Source organism: Poecilia mexicana, unplaced genomic scaffold (genome assembly GCF_051168715.1).
Source record: "Poecilia mexicana isolate PSO_F unplaced genomic scaffold, ASM5116871v1 scaffold_7, whole genome shotgun sequence".
Lineage (NCBI taxonomy): Eukaryota > Metazoa > Chordata > Actinopteri > Cyprinodontiformes > Poeciliidae > Poecilia > Poecilia mexicana.
The window spans coordinates 8,379,571-8,401,158 of record NW_028263376.1 but is presented as its reverse complement, the minus strand read 5'-3'; the positions used below and the strand labels follow the sequence as shown (position 1 = coordinate 8,401,158).

The following is a 21,588-nucleotide window of genomic DNA, read 5'->3' as shown; positions in this document are numbered from 1 at the left end:
GAAAGTAAGAAGATAATATAGCAGAGGAGGGAGAACAATGACTTCAGTCCTCACATTGAAGGACTAAAGAGCTGACCTTGACTAAGTGAGAATAACAGAAAAAAAGAAAAATCTGTCCTCTAAGATTTCTCAAGTGAAAAAAATGTCCTCCATCCAATTATCTGTCTGAGTCAGAAACATGATTAGCTATAATTCACACTTTTCTATCTGAAAGCCCCAGGTGCAGCGAGGAGAAACGGCAAGGTTTAGGAAATACAGCGAGGGAGGAAAGGAGCCGCTCACGCGTCATTGGTGTGTGTTTCTGTACGTACGTCAGCAGCCCTGCGTGTTACAGAGAGAGGAGGGAAAGAAAAAGTGAGGGGGACGTTGAAAGGAGCGGTTGGTGCGACCTGTCATCGTAATCTTTCGAGGGACGTCTGTACAACACGACGCTGTGCTGAGCATCGTGGCTGCTTCCCCCCTGCTGTTTGAGGAGATCAGACAGTAGATGCACTTGAACAAATGGTTTCCAGTGACTCATCGCAGCCCTTCAGCAAAGTACAGAAGTAATGAAGGTCTATTTCCCCTCTGCAACATGACATGTGGGGTTATTTAGGAAGCAGACATGACACTGAGAGAGGCAAAGGAAATATGCGCATAAAAATATTTTAGGAAAACATTGCAGAAAAAGCTTTAAACCGTCTTTGGCATTTTTTCTTTTTAATGGTGAAGGCAAGTCTGACACCGCTACGGTAGGATATTACCTCACAAGCTGAAACATCTCTAAAGTAATATGAGGTCTCTGTGCCCTCAAAGCCAGCTTAAACAGAGAGGAACAGTCCACAGCAGAGCACATTCACACCATTCTGTCATGTCACAACCAAGCCCTTCAGTGTATTTCATTGGGATTTTATGCAGGATACCAACATAAATAGCGCATAATAGTGAGAAAGAATATATATAATATACTTTATAAAAAATGCTCTGTGATGCACTGCTCCTTCGCACAAACGTGTAGCTCAGCAGCAAACACTGAGTGAGACTTGCTTATCAGAAGAAGAAAACAGCACAGATTTCATTGTGGCAACTGGTGAATAAGCTACTAAAACAGCCTTTGTGTTCACATCTGCTGAATATTAGTAGTATTTATCTCATTACCATGTCAAAAAGCACAGATCAGTGAATGATGTGCGCTCTCGCTTGTCTGGACCGCTGATTACAATTAAAGGCAAAAAAGAGCTTTAATGAATATTTACCATCGGAGTCGACAGTTAATTACAGTTTTGTTGATGTGCAAACATCATTACACTTGGGGAATGAAGGAGTGATAGCATTATCGGATGTGGGCTTTGTCGCATGCTAATCAGAGAGAGATGCTATTCATGTCGGGTTAAATTTGATGACAGGAAGTGCCGATCCCATGTTGACGCTGCTTAGATGTCCTTGGCCAAGCCTACCAAAATTTGTTTCATCTGAAAAAAGAGAAAGAGGGAGAGAGAGTTGCAAAACTTTGACCAGCTACTTGCTCCCTCATGATAAACGTGTCAGAGGTCAGAGTATTTGTAGGGAACAGTAAAAATCCACATATTTCAGTTTGTACCTCTGACCATGTGATCTGTCCCACCAGCTTTCCTCTGTCAGCCACAAATATGGTCTGAGCTGGAGCAACGCTCAGCATGTTGTAGGCCTGAAACGGAAGAAAAAGAAACTACAGATTTAAAAAATATATATTGTTTGCATTGTCATTTTCTGCTTATGAAAAAGGAATAAAATCTATTCCAGTAGCACATTTTTAATTGTTGTACCACAATTTTGCACACACACGCATGCACACACACACAAAGAAAGAAAATCTAACCCATAAATCTAGTACTAATATGTGACAAAATAAATTCTTGTTAAGAAATACAATTTCTCAACAAGTTTATGGTGGTTTAAAGAGTTTGCATGTTCTCCCTGTGCATGGGAGAACACAGGGAGAAATTAAAAACAAGTTAAAAACTATTTTAAATTTAACGTTTAGTTTTTGTAAGCTTCTTGAAAAATCCTAGAAATTTTATCTTCCTGTTTACCTGATTTATAAGCATGACCCTAATCAGACGGTCATTTTTCTTTTCTTTTTTTTACCTCTGATAATTAGACTGGATGTTCATGTCCCTCACGGATTTCAGACTAAAATGAGGTTGTTTTCATCCAGCTCCTGAAAACGATTACTCATCTTTGTGTCATGCTGTTGGTCCTCAGAGTCCAGAGGGAAATGCGTGCCTCATGTGCTAAAAGCTGCACTGAGCTCTGTCAATCTGCTGCTTAGTGCCCTGCTGCGTAAAGATGTTTCTGTTGCTCAAAGCCAGCTGCTTGGCTGGACCGAAAAAACCCCTGCAGATTCTGAGAATGATTCTCAGAAGGCTCGCTCTGAGTGCCACACTCACAGCGTTTTCATGTAACTCTAAAATCAAGACCACGTTAAAGTCAAAACGGTTTTGTATTAACATGAGAAAGGAGACACACTTACAGCTGATGCCAAATATTCACATAGTGAATAAAATATTGGCAAGTATTTTTTCTTCTATCAAGTCCAAATATCTCAGTTCACTTGATATTTGTAACTAACTTACAACTCTTCAGCAGGATATCGGAGCTTGTTTTACGCTAATAATTCCTTATTACTCATGAATGAGTACGAGCTACATTTGAATATTTACCACTTATGATGAGGCATTTTTACCATTTATAAGGATAACATAAGGACGACAAAGCCGAGGTTCTGGCCATCACAAAACGTCCATTTCTGTTCCAGAGAAGACATGTGAGCATAAGTGGAAAAACTGTGAGCAGTTCTATCAGGAGGAATGGACAAATGGCTATACTGCACACTCGAACAAAGAAAGCTTTGAGGAATACACGGAGATGCCGCTTGCATTATGTACTTTCTCTATCCTCTGCTGCTTTATGGCAATTTTCTGCTGTGTGCACAGGGTCTCCATAAATCACTTGTTACTGCGTCTGTAACCTCGCACTTTTATTCAAAAGCTCTTCGTACACTGAGTTTTTCATTTTGTTGTCCAAATGTACAGTAAGCGTTCACGTGGACTCACATCCCACAGTTCCAGCCAGTCTGCACCGTTAAAAATAGAAATGCAAACACATTTTGTTTCTTGGCTTGATAAACGTGAACAATACTTGAAATCATAAGACGAACAGAAGAAGTCATTTAAAAATGCATCCTGGTCATTTGTCACCATCTGATCACCAATCTGGGCCAGTCAAGGATCAGATCGACTAATTTTGTGGTGCGTAGCGACTGTTCAGAAGACGCCTAGCAGAGACTTCTGGTCTTCTTTCACACAGCCGTTACTCAGTCTGTCCTGTTCACATCCAGTGTGAACAGGATGTGATACAAAACATGACAGGACCAGACTGCAAGGAATCAGGTCTGAAGAGACGATCATCTGGGCTGACAATCCCCCCCCTTCCAGGATTTGCACGAAACCATACACATCCTGGACACAAACTGTTTGGATTTATACCTTTTGATCAGAGCTATGGAAACAAACCACTATAGAGACTGTTTCTTCCCTAAATTTGTCTTTCCGATAAGCACTCATGAGTCCCAGAGTACACAGATTGATGATACAACACTCAACACTCTTCTTTAGTAGAAACAAAAACAGTGCATGTATACATATTTATGGGGAAAAAAAATTCCCCAGCAATTCTATCTATTTACAAACCAAATTCCAATGAAGTTATGAAATTGAGTAAAATGAGATGATTTGCAAATCCTTGTCAACCTATATTCAGTTGAATACACAACAAAGAAGAGATATTTAAATATCACTGTAAATATAGTAATATAAGAATAAAGTCATAATATTATGAGTTTATTCTTGTAATTCTATGACTCTGTTTTCTTTATTTTTGCTGGTATGGCCCTAATGGTCTGTCAACTGAAGTTATACGCCAAGAAGGAAAACACTCCACCTACTAAGCTTCAAAAATTAGTCCTCTGCTCCCAAACGCCTATCAGGTGGAAAAAGTGATGTGTATTCTATTGAATATTTACTGAACAGGATTTACTAATCATCTTATTCTGTTTTATCTAAGTTTTACACAATGTCATAACTTCAGTGGAATTGGTGTTGTAATGTGTTTTGCAAAAATACAAAAATTCAATGCAAAAAATTCAAAATCTTACTAAGTATTTTTTTGTCTATTTCTACGGCAAATGTCTTAGCACAGTTGAAATAAGACAAAGCTAACTTACAAGACTCTTCTCAGCAAGGTTTAGGAGCTTGATTTTAGTCAATAATTTGTTAATATTGATAAATGTACTGGTTTTTCCACTCATTACAAAATATGTTGCTTATGTTAAAAGTGAAATAATCTCCCGGTGAAACTAATATTTTTTATTATTGACTTAAAATAAACTTCTGTACCTTGCTGATAATTTACGTTTAAGTCAGTTTTGTCTTATTTTAAGTGTACTAAGATATTTGCACTAGAAACTAGACAAAAACCCTTGGTAAGATTTTGTGTTTGCAGTGTAAAAGGTGGAATCCCAGACTCGGTCTGAAGTTGATTTAGTGTGTTATGCATCTCCTCACCTCCTGCACTGTGTTGTGAGGCGAGACCACAACCGAGTTTGGACGTATGCTGCAGACCTCATCCAGTCGTCCCTCAATGCGCTGCACAAAGGCAATAATCATCCAATTTATGAAGAAGCAGGATTCAGCCTCAGCTGTTCCCACTGACCTCTTACAGTCTCTTTTCATATATTCTTAAACTTAATCCTCCACCAAAGCTGTGGCGCAATTATTTGATAAGCAGCATTTATTTGTGAGTAGATGTTGCCTTCAGATGGATGTGAGCTGTAATAAAATGAGTTTTTACATCAGACTCTCGCTCGGCAGTCCTGTCTGTACATCATGCTTCCATCCTCCTTTTTTTTTTCACCCAGGGGGATTTTACAGACAAGGTCTGCTTTCTAAACAGCTCCTCTACGCTTTGCACCAATCCCTGCCTTTGTTTGCACCTGTTTACCTGAGTCTGACAGCGATGCAGGAACAGCAGCAGCTCCGACCGCAGAACGCAGCCCAGAAACACCTGCGACTCTGACAAAAACAAAGCAGAACCAAAAAAGGTAACATTTTCTTCACAGATGGTGTAAAAGTGAGGCAATCAGTATTTTGATGGGTCAAAAGTTCCAGACATAAAAATTGCCCCATATGATTGCTGCTGAAAGGCTCAGAAGTCCATTTTCACAAAATTGTCTTCTCTGAGAACTTTTGTACTTTCACTCCACTGAACTGCTTCAGTCAGTCTCGCTGGGTAATAGTGAGTTTCACAGCACTTTCTAAAGAACGCTGTAGATTTTGTGTGTGTAATCCACCACGCTTCTCCTGTCTTTGCTTTCTGTGCGTCCGGTCTGAGTCAGTAGAGTGCATGTATATCTACAGCTCTTTGCATACCGTGTGAGTCCACCACGGGGATTTGTGCTTCACTGCTGTTGCTGACAGCAGACTGAACCTCTGCTGGCCCAGCTGCTTTCTGAAGCTGCACTGATTTCACCCCCATAACCTGCCCCAGTGGTGTGGACGGAAGCCTAAAAGGACACAAATTACATAAAACCTCAGACAAAACCATCCAGGGTTGCTACAAGTGACAGGAAAACAGAATATGTTTTGATTTTACTGAATTCAGATTTTGACACAATTCAGCTGTAACAGCAAATAACATATATTATATATTTATGTTTTCGTTTTTTTTTTCAAATAAAGGATAATGTGTAAAAAAAAAATAAGACAAATACAGGAAAGGGTTTAAGAGTAAGTTTTTTATAACAACTTATAAAAAAAATTATACTATTTTTCAATGGTATTTGAATTGTGAATGTGAATATATTTGGAATAAATAAATAAACTAAACTGCACTCCATTTTTTCTGTAAACTTTAGATTAGAGCCCTATGTACAGTATCTATCTGTCTGTCTGTCTGTCTGTCTGTCTGTCTGTCTGTATTGTTAATAATATAATAATATTAGTTCATATATTATTAATCAGTGAAGATGTGAAAAATAAATTCTTACTGTGAAATACATTTCTTATTTCTGTTATTACTAAAGTTTGCTTTTTAAAGAAACCATTGCTCAGTGGTTTCTGCAGTGATACAAACTGAATGAAATCATCAACAAAGTTTCATAATGTTTGTTGTCTTATCTGGTAAATTAAAGTCCAATTTCATTTTGAAATTGCTTATTTAACACAACTACCCATTTAGAGTGTGGATTTTTTTAAATCAATAAAAGTACTCTTTCAAAGCAGATTTATTGCAAAAATAATGAGTTTATAACAATGTGTGACGCTATGTTTGGTTTACAGAATCAACTTTTTTTTCTAGCTTAATTTGTTATTCATTGATTAATTGCTGTGAGTCATGGTGAGGCTTTGAGAGTACAAATTTGGGAACATTTTATTCAACAGTAATGTCTCAACAAATGGCATTTTTTTTATTACTTATCTTTACTTCATTTAACAGAAATTATCAACCAATGGAGATTTGTTTAAAAAAATGTTTTGTAGTTTGACACTAAATCTTGTCATTAAATGAAAATGAAAAAGCAAGCATGCACTAATAATAATAATAATAATAATAATAATAATAATAATATTTATCTATAGGTGCCTTTCTCGACATTCAAGGGCAAAATACATAAAATCAATTAAAAGATACAATAATAAAATAATAAAATTGTTTGACCTCTGTGAAAGTCAGAGCACCTTTCCTTTCACAGACAGTAATAAACACCAAAGCTGCCGGCGTCAATTTTGAAAGCATTTGCTGTTAGGAAGGTCTGAAAATAATATTAAAAAAAATTAAACAAATCTCCACCTCAGCCTCTCCTCAGCCGACAGCACAGACTCTAACTTGCTCTCAAAGTTAGAGGTAATTGAGGTAATTATGGTTAGATTTGTCAATATTGAATAATTTGCCCTTTGGTTCTCCTTACTGTGGACATGCCTTCTTCAGCGAGGGCAGGTGTGGGAGCTTTTTACTGATAGAAAGGCCGTCGTAGAAAGACAGGCCGTTCCTGGAGCGTGCCAGGGCGTTGGCCAGCAGAGTGGACAGGAGGGCAGGCACAGCGTGGGTGACCTGCCCTGTTAGCTCCACGGCCAGCAGAGCCGGGGACAGAGTGTGGGTGACAGCACCAGAGAAGGCAGCTGCACCTACGAGGCAGAAGCAATGATCAAATTAGCTGCTCATCGATGTTCAGTGCAGCTTACGCACAAGTATCGCAAGTTTTGTGTTGAACTGTTGGCTACGTTAAAATACATTTACATTCATACATCCTGATATAAAATCCATTTAAGTCTAAAAACATTAAATCTGCTTGGAGCAGATGGATCAGAAGATATATTTAACATGTTGCAGAGTGTTAGATATACAACTTTAAGTGAACACATTTAATGACTGGCTGTCTTGGGTTGAAAGTTCAATACGCAACACACAGTCTTGGCAATGCGAATAAATAATTCTTGGCCACTTTGACTAACTCTGTCAAGCTAACAAGCATATCTTTATATTGCTGAATAATAGTGGATCAAAATAATTCACCCCCTTAATGAGGTGGCTTGGATTTTTATTAACTGAGTTTCTGGGAGCTTATTAAAGCCAATAACTTCCATAGCTGTCAAAGGAAGATGTCACATCGTAGTTTGTTAAAAATGTAATCAGTCCTCAGAGTGGCGAAGGCTAACAAGGTTTCTGTAGTCGTGCTGTCAGACTCATAAGAGGCTGATCTGCAAAGTCAGCTTTGTTACAGAATGATACAGTCTGAGTATCTTGTTAGATTTCACTTTAATGAGGATTTATTTACTTTCCACAAAACTCACTAAAAGCCCCTTTTATTAAAAATAACTCATGTTATTAAAATTTTCTTCCGCGGGTAAGTGAACTATTATTGATGATATCTCAGAATATCACATCAAAAGATAAATAAATAAAAGATGACAGACAGACAGACAGACAGACAGACAGACAGACAGACAGACAGATAGATAGATAGATAGATAGATAGATAGATAGATAGATAGATAGATAGATAGATAGATAGATAGATAGATAGATAGATAGATAGATAGATCGTTCTTCATCTGTTTTTTTTCTCATTTATTCTTAGTGACAATAAAAATCTGTTTTTCATTGGCTAATATTTACTAAATTGTCATATATTACTACTTTTGTCCAATTCTAGTTATTTCAGTAACAGAGCAGTTCCAACCATTTTGTCCACACATGTATATCAGGAGCAAAGGAATATAGATTATATTGTTTTCTACCTGCAAGAGCGTAGCCTCCAGGATTTACAGATGTCCACTGTTGTCCTAAAACATCTCTCCCAGTGGTAACGTAGGCAACTCCCTCACCAAACAGACGACCCACAGCTGCCCCTGAGGAAGAGCAAAAAGCTCTCTGGGTTTTTACACACACAGAATATCTGATGAGTTTGCACTCACCAGCTCCTGGTATCAACATAAACCAAGGTTTTCAAAAATTTGTTTCAAACTCCACTGTAACACTAAGACTACACTTGGTTCCAAAACCAACTGCATTTGTAAAGGTTTCCTGTAATTTTTACAGGAGTTAATGGAGTTTTTCGTCTGGCTGTGTTAGACACAAATTAATACAGAACTCATCCCTCCCCCACCTGTTGCTGCACTCTTTCAGTCATTTATCTGAATGAAGGCTAGCAGACTTTATTCAGATATAAAGGCTTCCTTGTATAACCTTTCAAAAATAATGGCCGAAAGGGTCTCTCTTTTTTTTTTTTTTTTTTGTCAAATGATGATTTAGGCAAAAAAAAAAATCACTTTGGCAAAAAATGACATAGGCCAATAAGACCACTTTACTATAAGGCTCCCCTTTTTAATCTCTAAAGCCTTTTTCAATCACAAAAAACTAATAATTTATTATGTATTAATTAAGGATGAGAAGGAGGAAAAAATCTGCCTGTTTCTTGCCAGACAGTGAATCAAGTCTGTTCATCTATATATCTTATCTAGAGTTGTAATTCTAAACATATTAGACTAATTTGTAAGCACAATTAACATTTATAAACGTATGTTTCTTGCATATAGTCTCCTTCTCACGCTCAATTACTGCATAATAACAATGTTTTTTATAGCGTTTATAGATGAACGGATAACATATCTACAAACTATTTAGTAGCCATCTACGAAGAGGAGCCTTATTGTAAAGTGACACCCATCATTTAGTGGCTGTTTCTGCAATACGTTTCACTTCATGTCAGAATCACAATTTCACGTTGATGCCGAAGAGGTCATGTCTTACTCTGAGGATCTCAGTCTTGACTGGACTGCCAAACTTAAATTTAAACATGACCCATGTTTTTTCTGGGCATTCAAGCTGAACATCTTGTTTAGGTTGTGTCCCGTCACTCACCATAGACAAACACAGGCATGAAGTATCCCGCTGGCAGAGGCAGCGTGCAGGCCAGGACCAACATCCACATCTCCGGATCAACAACAGAGGAACAAGACGGTTAAATCCTTTCGGCTCTGCTGACACCTGCACCAATGATGAGTCACTCGCAACTTGCACGCAGGGAAGTGTGTGTGTGCGTGTGTTTGTGCGTGCGTGTGTGCGTGTGTGTGTGTGTGTGCGTGTGTTTATGCGTGGGTGTGTGCGTGTGTGTGTGTGTGCGTGTGTTTTGTGCGTGGGTGTGTGCGTGTGTGCGCGTGTGTGTGTGTGTTTGTATGCCAGCTCAGTTTTTGCTCTCATGAATACTGAATCTGTCTCATTTCCATTTGGATGCAGCATGAGGAAGGAAGCTGTAGTAAACAAATCCTGAACGAACTGCACTCAAGTGTGCGTTGAATTTATGATTGAGAGGGCGTCTGAAGCTCCTCGACAGGAACACATTTCTACATTTGAAACATTTCTTTTGAATAAATGCAATGAAATAGAGTGCGTAAAATCACTCCTTGCATTCGCAGCCATGGTGTCTAAATATTATGTGTCAGACATTTCTGCCTGAAAGGTTACAATGGCTTTTGTTTGCGTTTTCTATTGTGAAAATGTTAATGCCTTTATGCCTTTGAGGAGTTGGAAGGCCGGTGGAAAATAGCAGATCCATAATTGACCTTTAAATTATTTGTACCTTCATGAGCAGAAAGAAAGCCAAGGACAGGAAAATGGGGGCGCCCGACGAGCTCCACTCCAGCGAGTCCAGCTCCAGTCGCACAGATGCATTGTGGGACTGAGAGCTCCATTGTCTGCTGTCCAGGAGGGAAGTGAGGAGCTGCTTTGTGGTCCACTGATACACAGATAAGTGACATTTAGATTACAGTCTGACCTCGACCAAAGCTGGTGTGAAACAAACAAACCCATAAGTAACAAGGTGCTGATTCCCCGAGATTTTTTGGGCTGTAAACTAAAACTAATTTGGGGTACATTCACCGTAGATCAGTCCATGTTCAAAAGATTATACGTTACACAAACACCCATTGTTGATCATTCTCAAAAATATTTTACAAATGAAAATCTGAGAAGAGAGGGATGTATTCACCTCTTTAAAATCCAATTGTCACCACAAGTCCCCTGTTAGTAAACAGGATCAACTCGTGTGCTTTTTCACCTCATTGTAACTCCAGCTGGTCAGACGTTTGTTAGAGAACGAGAAACAAAAAGAGTCACAAAGACCAAGGAACACAGGCGGTTAGGAGGCTGAATAAATATGTACCCCAGATACTTTTATCTGTAAAACAAACTTGAAAAGCACATATCCTTCTTTAGGTATAGGAAAAACCAGGATACCCCTATTTTAAACAATTTACCCACAACAAACAATAGAACCAGCTTATTGATTGTGTGGCTCAGCTTTTAAATGCTCTTGTCTCTCACCTTAGAGGCCAGGTATTGACCTGCGGAGTGGGGAAACGTCAGCAATGCCAGAAAGAAAACAACAAGACCAGAGTACAGACCCTTCCTGCAGAGAGGTTTTCACACAACACAGACATTTGGTTCTTTGTTTTGTTTTTTGTTTTTTCATTTAGATGCTCTGTGTGTTCTAGAAAAGAAGTTAGTAAATGAAAAATAGATCAATAGTATCATTATGGATGCTTTTAAAAGACTCTGCAGGTGACTCATCACTGTCTCACACTCTCATTGTAAAGAAGCCTCACTCTGTTGTCAGCATCGTAAGGAAGACCCGATTCGTTTTGGTGAACTTCAGGATCCAGCGGTGGCAGAAGAGGTAGAAGCGGCTCCCGGCCCCGCACAGCAGCCTGTTTTCAGACAGCGACACAGTCCAGAATGAGAAACCTGGGAGTCATTTTCATTCAGGCAGCAGACGATGATCGGAAGTCATTAGGCCTGGGGAAGGGTTGCAGAGGAGGGAGGCCAGGAAATGATGTAAAAGAGAGGGGGGAAAAAAACTAGAACTGCTAATTAAAACTGAAGGAAAACACAGAGGACCTTACTCTCTGATATTAATATTAAAACCAAATGTCAGTTTTTATTAGGCAGCCAAAGACAAATTGAGGTTTTGTTGAACTAAGCAGAAGCTGTCATAGTCAACTAACCCCAGCAAAGCAAACAGCAGGATCTCCAGTGGGAAGAAAGGTGTAGCGGTGGGGAAATTGGTTTTGAACAACGCCTGAAGAGTCTCTGCGGACACAAAGCAAATTGGAATCAACAGTCGGGCAAAGATCTAATATTCACTCACATTATTGCACTGATGTTTTAATGAAATTTACAGTTACCCCAAATGCATTGGATAGTTTTTTGTTTGTTTTTCCAGGTAATTGACACTGCAAATTATTCGATTATTTACAACACTGCTGACAAGTGAACATGTGAAAGTGTTACATTTACCTGTAGATCAGACCTTGTTCTTTGAAATAGATGACGTTTCTGTGCTCCGTTAAACGAATAGTTTTGAATTTTTGAGGTTCAGTTGAGAGGTTAGATGGGTGGTAACTAGTTATATTTGCTCAGTTATATTTACTTGAGTAACTTTTTGGAAAAATGTACTCTACTAAATATATTTTACCAGGCTGTACCATTTACATTTACTGAAGTAACATAATGACGTATCGCTACTCACTTCAGTCAAATTTCTGGTTTCCTCACCCACTGTGAGTAACTTCACATCATAAACAACAAGCTTGTTTTATTGAAAAACTCAGACATGGACACAAACCTGCAGTTTTTTTTTTAAGTTTCATACTGAAATAAATTGATTTGTTTTGTTTTTTTTGTAATTATGTCGTTTATGTTAATTATTTCATTTTGGGTCCTTAAAATACATCCAAACATACATACATTTCCACTTACATGGTCCGTCTGATGGTGCATTTTTAAAAAATATTAAACGCTTGATGTTTTTGATCAGTTACTCAGTTCTTGAGTTGCCTAGTTGCCAAATACTCTGGAGTAAATTCTTGGACGTCTACACTTTACTTTAACTTGAGCAAAAAATACGTTAAAGTAGTGCTACTCTTACTTGAGTACAATTTTTGGATGCCACCCACCTGCTTGTCGGTAATGTCTTAGATAATATTACAATTGTACATTCAGAGTATAAACATAAACTGCAAAATGTACTGGTCATTTTTCCCCAGTTGCCTCGACTCCTTTTCTTTCCAGTTTAAATTTGCTTTTTACAGCACTGCTTTGCGTTCGTTCTTTGTCTGATCCCTCCAACGTTTCACCAGTTTGCTTCCTGTGGTTCTTTCTTTCCTTTCTCCAGCCATTATAAGTTCATTTTTCCTCATTAAATACACCTTCACAATGATTCAATGATACTTGGACCTTTTTCGGTAGCACAATATAACATGACTAAAAACGTATCGCTTTCTACTTCCCCTTCTTGGTGAATGAGTGTTTGTAAATAACGTTCCTGAAAAAAGTACGGTAACAGTTTAAAGGGTTACAAAAAAAAAAGCATTTCCATTAAGTTTCAACCTCTAACAACAACTAAACAGGATTTATACACAAAAAAGACACAGTCTCATTAACTCTTTATACAGCTTATAACCTTAAATAACAGAACCTCAAGTTCAAAAACTTAGAAAAGTGTTATAAAATGTTCTTTCTGAACTGTAATCACATCGAATCCAGATAACACTGACGTTGCGTCTCGACTGACAGACCCTTCACCTCCATCTCTGCTCCACGCCGACAGCAGGTGAAAGGTCAGACCCCCGCAGGCAGCCGAGAAGAAACACGGGCAGTAATGCCTCAGGGCAAAGTGAGAGCTCATCACCTCCACACTGAACAGCACACCTACACCACAAATGGACAAATACATATTACAAATATGTACATTTATAGTATGTTAAGATATCTTCCTGTGTTGAGAGGCATGCATGTTTTATTTCAGGTGTTACAACGCAACCTATTTTTATGTTAGTTGTGTCATGGCAATGTTGGTCTCACACTCTGGTGTCAAGAATTGGTCTGAAGGACAAAAAGATGAACAAATAGACATAGAGGGGAAAAAAGGTTGAAACCGTGGATTCGGAAAATACCTTCTCTTACTTGTAGGGAAATTGTATATTTAAAAAAATTAGATATTTTCCCTCATTTTCTATAAATACATTTTGTACAGAAAGCAAGGCTTTCTTGTTGTGTATTAAGATTTGCTTTATCAATATTTCTCTGAGCCCTCTGGTGGTCTTTCAATGTCTTGTGGCTGTTTGTCCCAACATCATTATCAAATTATTGGTTTTTGTTATGTGCAACATGGTTCTCTGCCCAGGGCGCCATCAGGGCATGGCACACTCGTTCAAAAAGAGAAAATGTTTTTTCATTTATTACTTGCACGTGTCAATGGAGATGGGGCGCCCCCTTGAGTTTTAACAGTGTAAGCACCGCAAGCAGAGCAAAGTTGCATTTATCATGATTTTCACAGCATTTAGACAACATGAGACAAACTCTCGACCAAAATAAATAACACTGTGACAGGTGACACGACCTGAACCTAAGTGATCTACTATGAACAGAGATTCTTTGAAACATATTGCAAACTTTTTTCTAAACTCCAAATTTAGAAATATACATATTAATTTGCTACATGTAATTACATTAAGTTTGCTAAACTTAATTTATTTATGTTTTGCTTAACATGATCACTTCATGAATTTAATATATTTACTTAGATAAACTTAATTTGATCACTTTACAAAATTAACTACAATTTTTAAGTTGGATCACCTTTTATTTTTTTATTTTAAATGTGTTAAAAAGCAAAATAAATACATAAAATTCTCATTGTGTTTTGACATTGGAACTACCTTACAATGAGACTTGTTTCAAAGCTGTGTAGTAGAGCACAGAGTAGTTACACCTGGGCTTATTGTTTCTTCACTGATTATGTAAAAATGTAAAACCAACAACAACACAAAATCAAGAGTACTGTGCACAGTAGCAAGGGCTGCAAGAACCATCATAGTTTCAGATTGATACTGTGTGTGTTGCTTTATTTTGAACTCTATACATTTTTCAAAAAGACTAAATAGATGACCAAATGTTGTGTCAATGGAAAAAAAGACAAGTTATTAAATAATCTGTTTTGAAATGGAACTTTAGGAACAGTTTTAAGCAGCATGTCTTCACTGATCTATGAAAAATACCAAAGACAGAATCTGAAAGTATATATTTAGAACAAATCTCTCACTACACTGTGTGTAATCCTCCAGAAGCAAAATAAATGTAAGATGCATTAAATTTATATGAAGTAAACCAATGTGGCACATGCATTAAATATGTCCTTTACATCAATTTCTCTCACCACTGACGGGCGCTCCAAAGCAGCTTGCTACTCCAACCGCAGCAGCTACAACCATCATCTCTGTTCCTGCATCCTGGAGATCATAAAACACATGTTGTGGTGAATAATTCTCATTCAGACCCACACAAACTAACTGCAGCTGATATTTCGTGTTTTGCACAGACAGAAAACCATAACGTTTGAAATACTTAGGAAAAAACTGATGAGAAATCCTAAATGATTTCCTGAAAATCAATGAATATACAAACTACATATGGATTTGGAAATGGAAATAGAATGAAACTATAGGATTTAAACATTTGAACAAATAGCTGGTTTTACCTTCTTTTTGCCTTGAATGAGTCTGCAAAGCCTGTCCAAATAGGCTCCTAACATGGTGGAAAGATGCACAAATGGACCCTGAATTTAAGACGTTAAGAGGGAGAAAGTTGTAAAAAAACAAAACAAAACAAAAAAAACACCTGCAGTGTGTATTAGCTGCATGAGTACATCTATATTATGAGAAAATTGTTGCTCCAAATCATTACTTACAACTTTGCCAAGGAAAACAGTGCTGCCTGCAGCCAGTGTGCAGGTAAGACCCAGAAACTTAGTGAACATATTAGTGAGAGACAAGTAATGAGGCACTTCAATGCCAGACAGCATGGTTCTCACTTCTGGTACACCAGAGCCTGAGCAAAAATAATAATGGAACATAAACCAAAAGGCAGAATAACAATCGAAAAGGTCCCACTAACGAAAAATAAGATTAACCCTAAAATGATACTTCAGGGATTCTGAGAAAAGCTGGGAGACATCAAGGACAGTCAAAGAGGCTGAAACTGAAACGTTATAGAATATTTAGTTTGCTGATGTGAAGAAGTGTCTCCAAATGTCATGTCATAGTCTTTCACTGGAAGAGAAAGAACAATAAACTACTTAATTTTGCTTTTTACCTCAGGAATATTTAATTTTGATCAGGAATAGATATTTCTAAAAGAAACAAAGTAACAGGAAAAATACACTTATTTTTCTTCTATTGATGTTTTCCAAGATGACACTGATGGTGACGGTATTCAGACCCCACCAGGGAGAAATCCCTAAAGGGAGTTCCATCAGAGATATAGGCAATGTATAGTAATTGTTTGTGGACAAACCTGTGGAGAAGGGACAGATGTTATGGGAGAAAGATGAGGCGAAAGCACAGATGCATGCTGGGTATAGTGTCCAGCAGAGGAACTGCAGCAGAATGTGGCCTTCCAGCTTTCCATAAAGCCACAGATGAGCTGAGGATGTAACAAAAGATCACATAGTCATCCTCCTCTGCATTTCCATTTTGTATTTGCTCTACATTCAATAAATATTCTTCCTCGTTAGATTGCCTTCCTCACCAACCACAAACCAGGACTTCATGGAAGAGTGTCAAGGAGAAACTTGTTGTCGAGATAAGCATTTTCGAAATACTGTTCCAGTTTACCTCAGGTCAAGCAGGGACACGTTAAATGTAAAACAAACTTTCCTGGTAGGACGAGACCAAATATGGACTGTTTGGACACCATTCAAACAGAGGATAATTAACACTGCACTTCACCCTGAATACATCATTCCCAAAGTGAAACATGATACTCATAATGTCTGGACTCTTTTCCTCAGCAGGGACAGGGATGTTAATGAGACTTTGTGGGAGGAAGGATGGAACTAAATACCAGAAAATCTTGGAAGTAAACCTTGTGGAGGCCACAAAAGACTTAAGACTCTAATTCCAGCAGGACACTGGCTCTGAACAGAGCCACAGCACTGCAATTAATATTTTTTGTTGTAAAAAATATATATATTGAAAACCAACTAAACTTATCTCCCTCACAATTGTGCATTGCTTTGTGTTGATTTGCCACATAAATTTCCAACAAAAATACCTAAAAGCTTGCATTTGTAATGAAAAAACTGGGGATACCATTGCTAGAAACTTTCTTGTGCTCTCTCAGATTATAATTCACAGAAGCTGACAATGTGTGTGTATGTTTGTGTACCTTGCAGCAGCTTTGCCACACTGAAGTCCATGAGGAAACTTAGGACGGCTGTCAAAATGCCCAAAGTAGCGAATCCATACCACTGAATCCCACAGACGCTTTCCAAACAATCTCTCAGCTTTAACAGCCGCTCTTTAAAGACAAAAAGTCATGTGATTTGTGACAAATTGAAACGCCTTTAATGTCTGCGCCACACAAAGATTTCTTTTTTTCTTTGGAAACTTTCTCCGTAGCTTCCTGATTGGCACTACAAAGCTGTTGTAGACACACATTTAGGTAGAGGACGACACAAGAGCAAACTGAACAGAATGACTGACGAGACTTTTTCCCACTTCTTCAAAAAACGTTAATGCAGGAAGATAAGTGTTAGAGACAAATTGCCATTGAAATAGCAAGAAAATAGAGGAAAGGATATTCATGCAAGGATGCACTCTTGTTAGCAAGGAAAATTGTGAAAAGAAACATTCATGGCCAGATTCCTTAACTTTGTTATACTTTTGCATCACTTATGCATTTCAGAAAACCCAATAACCTCTTTTGACCTTAAGTCTATGTTCGGAAATTACACGTCGACAAATCAGAAAATATTAATTCTCATCTTCATAAGCTTGATGCGTATCGACTAACTTGTCCTTGAACTTATCAATAGCTAAAATGAACTATTACAGATACTTTTCCAGATTACTAGTCTTTGAACTAAGGATTTGCTCGTTTTTCACATCACTAACCTTTGACATTTGCACGGGTTCCCTTGTATGGCTTCCATGAGTCCAGCAGAAGTGGGGTTATATTATGGGATGCTTCTGAGTTATTTTCTTGCTTCTGGCCATTACCTTCCTCCTCTGTTTCTATCTCCAGTGACTTATCAAAGCTCTTCATGTTGCCCTGAAATATAGTAAAATGCAGGAATCAAATATACTTGAGAGTGAAATATGAGTTAATGGGGCAGGTGGACTCACCTTCTGCGTGGAGGTGCTGAGTTCTATCAGTAAAGTTGTAAGCAGAAGTGTGTGTGGTGTGGCTAGGTGTGTATCTGGGTTGTGACTGACCTCTGTTAAGGTATTTGCATAAATGTGATGGAGCGGTCATGCTTGGAAGAGTAGCTAATATTAACTCTTTGGAGGAACATTTGAAGGTGACCTTCATTTCTGTTTTTCACAGAATTTTATTGACTCCATCACTCTACGATTTTTACATATATAGAATATTATGTTGTAATTCCAGCCCGTCAGCAAAAGTTTAAAGAAAAATAAATGTATTGCAATCATTTCCCTTTTTAACACAGGTGTGTTTTTGCGTTGTGGCGCATGCGAATAAATATAAAATAGCATGCATTTGTTCATTCATTTATTCACTTTCTCATCACCAAAAAGTGCTTTTGATTATCAAATTAAGTGTCTTCATTTATAGACTTAATGCTTGACTTTTTAATTATTACTATTTATTCCAACACTTTTATAAACACAGTCTTGGACATAAATTATTATTCCTGCCTGAGCTTTTCCAAAAGTTATGGTTTCAAATACCTTTTTCTTAGAATACCCCCAATCCTGTAATTGTTTCACACTTCATAGGAAATCAAAGTATAGCCTCAGTAACCTGTTGAAGGTCAATGTAATCATTGTTCACACCATTTGTCTTTTTTTTAATGAGCTCTTAGCTAATGTTTATCTTCCTCAGCTATTCCTTCCATGTATGCTTTTAATTAGCACTTGTGTTATTTTTAGAGCCTTGGAATCAGCATGATGTGAGCACCAACCCTCTCACATCCATATATACAAATACAGAGAGAGAGAGAGAGAGAGAGAGAGAGCAAGACGGAGAGAGAGAGAGAGAGAGAGAGAGCTCCTATCTGTGTAAAACTTGTTTCCATGGAAGCGACGCACAGAGACAAAGAGTGTGAGTAGTTTCTGAAAAATAGAATGTAAATCCAATTAATTTATAAGGCACCTTTAAATCAAATGCAAAATTTTATATATATATATATATATATATATACTATTTGTCATTTGGTGAATATGTACAGAACAAAGAAAGAGAAAGAAAGTTAGAAATTTAAATACAAACTGTACCTGTGATCACCCAAGTTTTTTCTGAGAGCAGAGGGAGTCAAATGGTGTTTAAAAAAAAGAAAGAAAAAAAACTGAAAAATAAGTAAAATGGAACCAAAATGTATAAGTTGAAGTTAACTCTTCTTTGCATTATAACACATATATGTACCATTTAAAACTGTCCAAAAATTGAACTGCAACTGAGTGTCTCAGAGGGGGCAGATGGAGCTTCTGGCTCTGCAGCTCCCCTAGTGGTGACTAAAGGACATGCAAACTTTACACTAGCATTAGAAGAGAACATATTTCGTCATAAGCAAAGTCAATCAATTTGCTTATACCAGCAGTTTGATCTGGAGTATAACATAGAAAAAGGTTAGGCTAAGCCAAAAAATTATAAATAGCCCTGGTAAGTTTAGTTTGTAAGTGATTTTTCCCAAAAAAAATAAAAAAAACCTTTTTCTGCGGACAGAAAGCAATATTAACATCTGGTGAATGGTTTGAGTGCTGTAATGTCTATAAAAAAATTTTCCAGATATAATGGACAAACATATAAATAACTTTGTTATTGTTTTCATTTCATTGTTTCGTTACCTTTAGAGAGACGGCGGTCTCAGTTCCTAACAGAAGTAAACTTCCAAAAACTTCTTGAATAGAAAAAAAAAGTTAAATTAAAACAAAATACAAACAAAAAAGAAAAAACAAAAGAACTTGAATCTCACATTGCTGTTTAGTATCAGTGCTGCATCACAGCTAACTGCAACAGGAAGCTAGAAAAGAAGCAGTTTAAAGCTCAAACGAGGTGCTGCTTGAGTAATTTGGGGATTTGGTTTCATCTCTTGCTTTTATTTGAGGACTTGCAGACCGTTTTGGTAGATAATTATTGGTGGGTGACATTAAAAGAGTATTCATAGCATACATTGATTTGTCGTTGCTGTCTTACAGCAAAGAAGCTGTTTACATAGTGAATATATAAAATAGGGTTTTGGTTGTGGAGGCATAATGCAACCCTGTATAAACTCTTAACGACATGGATCAAAAACCAGGGAGCAGGTGGTGGGCCAAACGAGTAAACAGCATGATGAAAAGCAGCAGTGCTTGAAACATCACTTGTTTGGTGAAGGAGATAACATTAGTTTGGAGCCCTGTGATGTTTCAGCTTTTTGTTGTTGTTTTTTCCTTTGTACTTTTTCTATTTTCCAAGAGAAGCAATTCGACTGTGGATTATTGCAATTTAAAGGGAAGATAAATCACATCGGACAGTGTTTGTAAACTCCTTTTCCTGAGCTGCAAGGCCAGACATGTGGGAGCTGGAGAGTGAAGGTGATATCAAAGCAGCCTGCAAGGACAAAGTGGTAAATGTAAAGCACAAAGGCATTTGTAGTTTGGTAAACTCAGAGTTTAATTTGAAGCCGTAGCTGCCTCTAATCAAGAATACACTACATTATTGATTTCATGCAACAACATGCACAATGTGAGGTCTATTTTTAATAGAAAACAGAACAGTGAGACACATAAATGTTATTTCAATCATATTCAGTTCCATTTGCTATCTGCCAAAGCTTCTTGGTTAAATGGTTGTCGGTCTAGTCTAGGTTACATTTTGCTCTTCATCCTCTGGATCAGATTTTTGGATAACTTTTATTTGCAGTGCAGTGGACCCCTGTATGTAGCTAAATCGGGGCCATAAAATTTGTTCAAAATAAACTTTTAACAGACGTTTTGTTTGTGACTTGGAAACATTTTATGACCTGTTTTAGATTGGTGAAGCCCTTGAACCTTCACCAATGACGACTTATCCTGACTCAAATGTGTGGTTCACCAACTCTGGCCAGATGTGTTCTTGGCCTGCTGCAGATGGTTGAGTCTCTGGTCACAGAGACACACAACTCAATGAGCCACAATGAAAAGGGTGAAAATAGGTGTTTGGAAGAAGATTTTAATTTCTTGAATAAAATAATTTAAAAATATTTACAAGCATTTTGAGATAAAACTCCAGTATGGAATTTGGAAAGTTTTCAAAAATATAAAACAAATCATGTAAATTTACTAAAAACTACTTAAAGTCAGGCTCCATTGACATTATGGAAACATGTCTGAGTCATGGAGTATTTTCCCCCCAGTGTATTATAAGCCTGGCAGGCCACCAGGCTTTATTTGTTCCCCCACCAGGCTAGTTTTCTAGGGGAAACCTTGCGTAAGCAAAAATCAGTGCATATACAGACACACACTTATAGCTTGAATACCTGATAACTATATCAGGGTGTCTTTTATATAGTTTCCTTTTACTTGGTTGCTTTCTCATAAATTTAGTTTTCTTTTTGGTGTCCCAGAAACAATTGCTAGCCACATTACAGCTTTATGTGTGTACTTAAAGTGATGATTTGGATAATTTATCTGAAAAAAAAAGAAAAAAACGTTGCTCCGTTTAGTGTTAAACCTGATTACAGAATAAATAACCTGGCATCAGCCATGCAGCATGTGTTTATTTCCACTCACTACAAAATACATAATCTTAATGCCTTCAGGTGGCAATCACACTGGCTGCCTAGATAAGACGAACCTTTTTATTAAAGGTGTAATGATTTCCGGAGCTTGGCAGCACAAGTCTCTTGCACCTTGTGATTTAGAGCTTCCTTGAATCAGGCCAGTTGCTATGATACAATCTTTTCTGGCTTTCCCTCCAATTGCTCTTTTCTTCATGAAATACAGCAGGGCAGGAGTTCTTGTGTATGAGAAA

The 21,588-nt window shown here is 37.6% G+C and overlaps 1 protein-coding gene across 1 annotated transcript; it reads right to left on the bottom strand.

The window, feature by feature from the left end:
* Positions 1-598: 598 nt before the first annotated feature.
* clcnk (chloride voltage-gated channel K) lies at positions 599-17,679 on the bottom strand. Its single transcript, XM_015001047.2, has 19 exons — positions 17,529-17,679; positions 16,801-16,932; positions 15,928-16,056; positions 15,323-15,462; positions 15,113-15,190; positions 14,792-14,864; positions 13,159-13,284; positions 11,580-11,664; positions 11,181-11,282; positions 10,900-10,984; positions 10,157-10,312; positions 9,439-9,508; positions 8,316-8,426; positions 6,986-7,202; positions 5,448-5,581; positions 5,020-5,090; positions 4,584-4,664; positions 1,580-1,666; positions 599-1,451 (listed from the first exon to the last, which is right to left on the bottom strand). The coding sequence occupies exons 1-19, from the start codon at positions 17,677-17,679 to the stop codon at positions 1,413-1,415; spliced, it is 2,067 nt and encodes a 688-aa protein (XP_014856533.2). The 3' UTR covers positions 599-1,412.
* Between the last annotated feature and the right edge of the window lie 3,909 nt (positions 17,680-21,588).

Bases quoted from the DNA above. Each gene is read 5' to 3' on its own strand.
- clcnk (XM_015001047.2), bottom strand. From the start codon at position 17,679: ATGAAGAGCTTTGATAAGTCACTGGAGATAGAAACAGAGGAGGAAGGT. The intron at 7,203-8,315 runs GTAGAAAACAAT...TCTGCCTCGTAG, and splicing joins TGGAGGCTACGCTCTTGCAG to GTGCAGCTGCCTTCTCTGGT. The intron at 1,667-4,583 runs GTGAGGAGATGC...CTTCCGTTTCAG, and splicing joins CTCACAACACAGTGCAGGAG to GCCTACAACATGCTGAGCGT.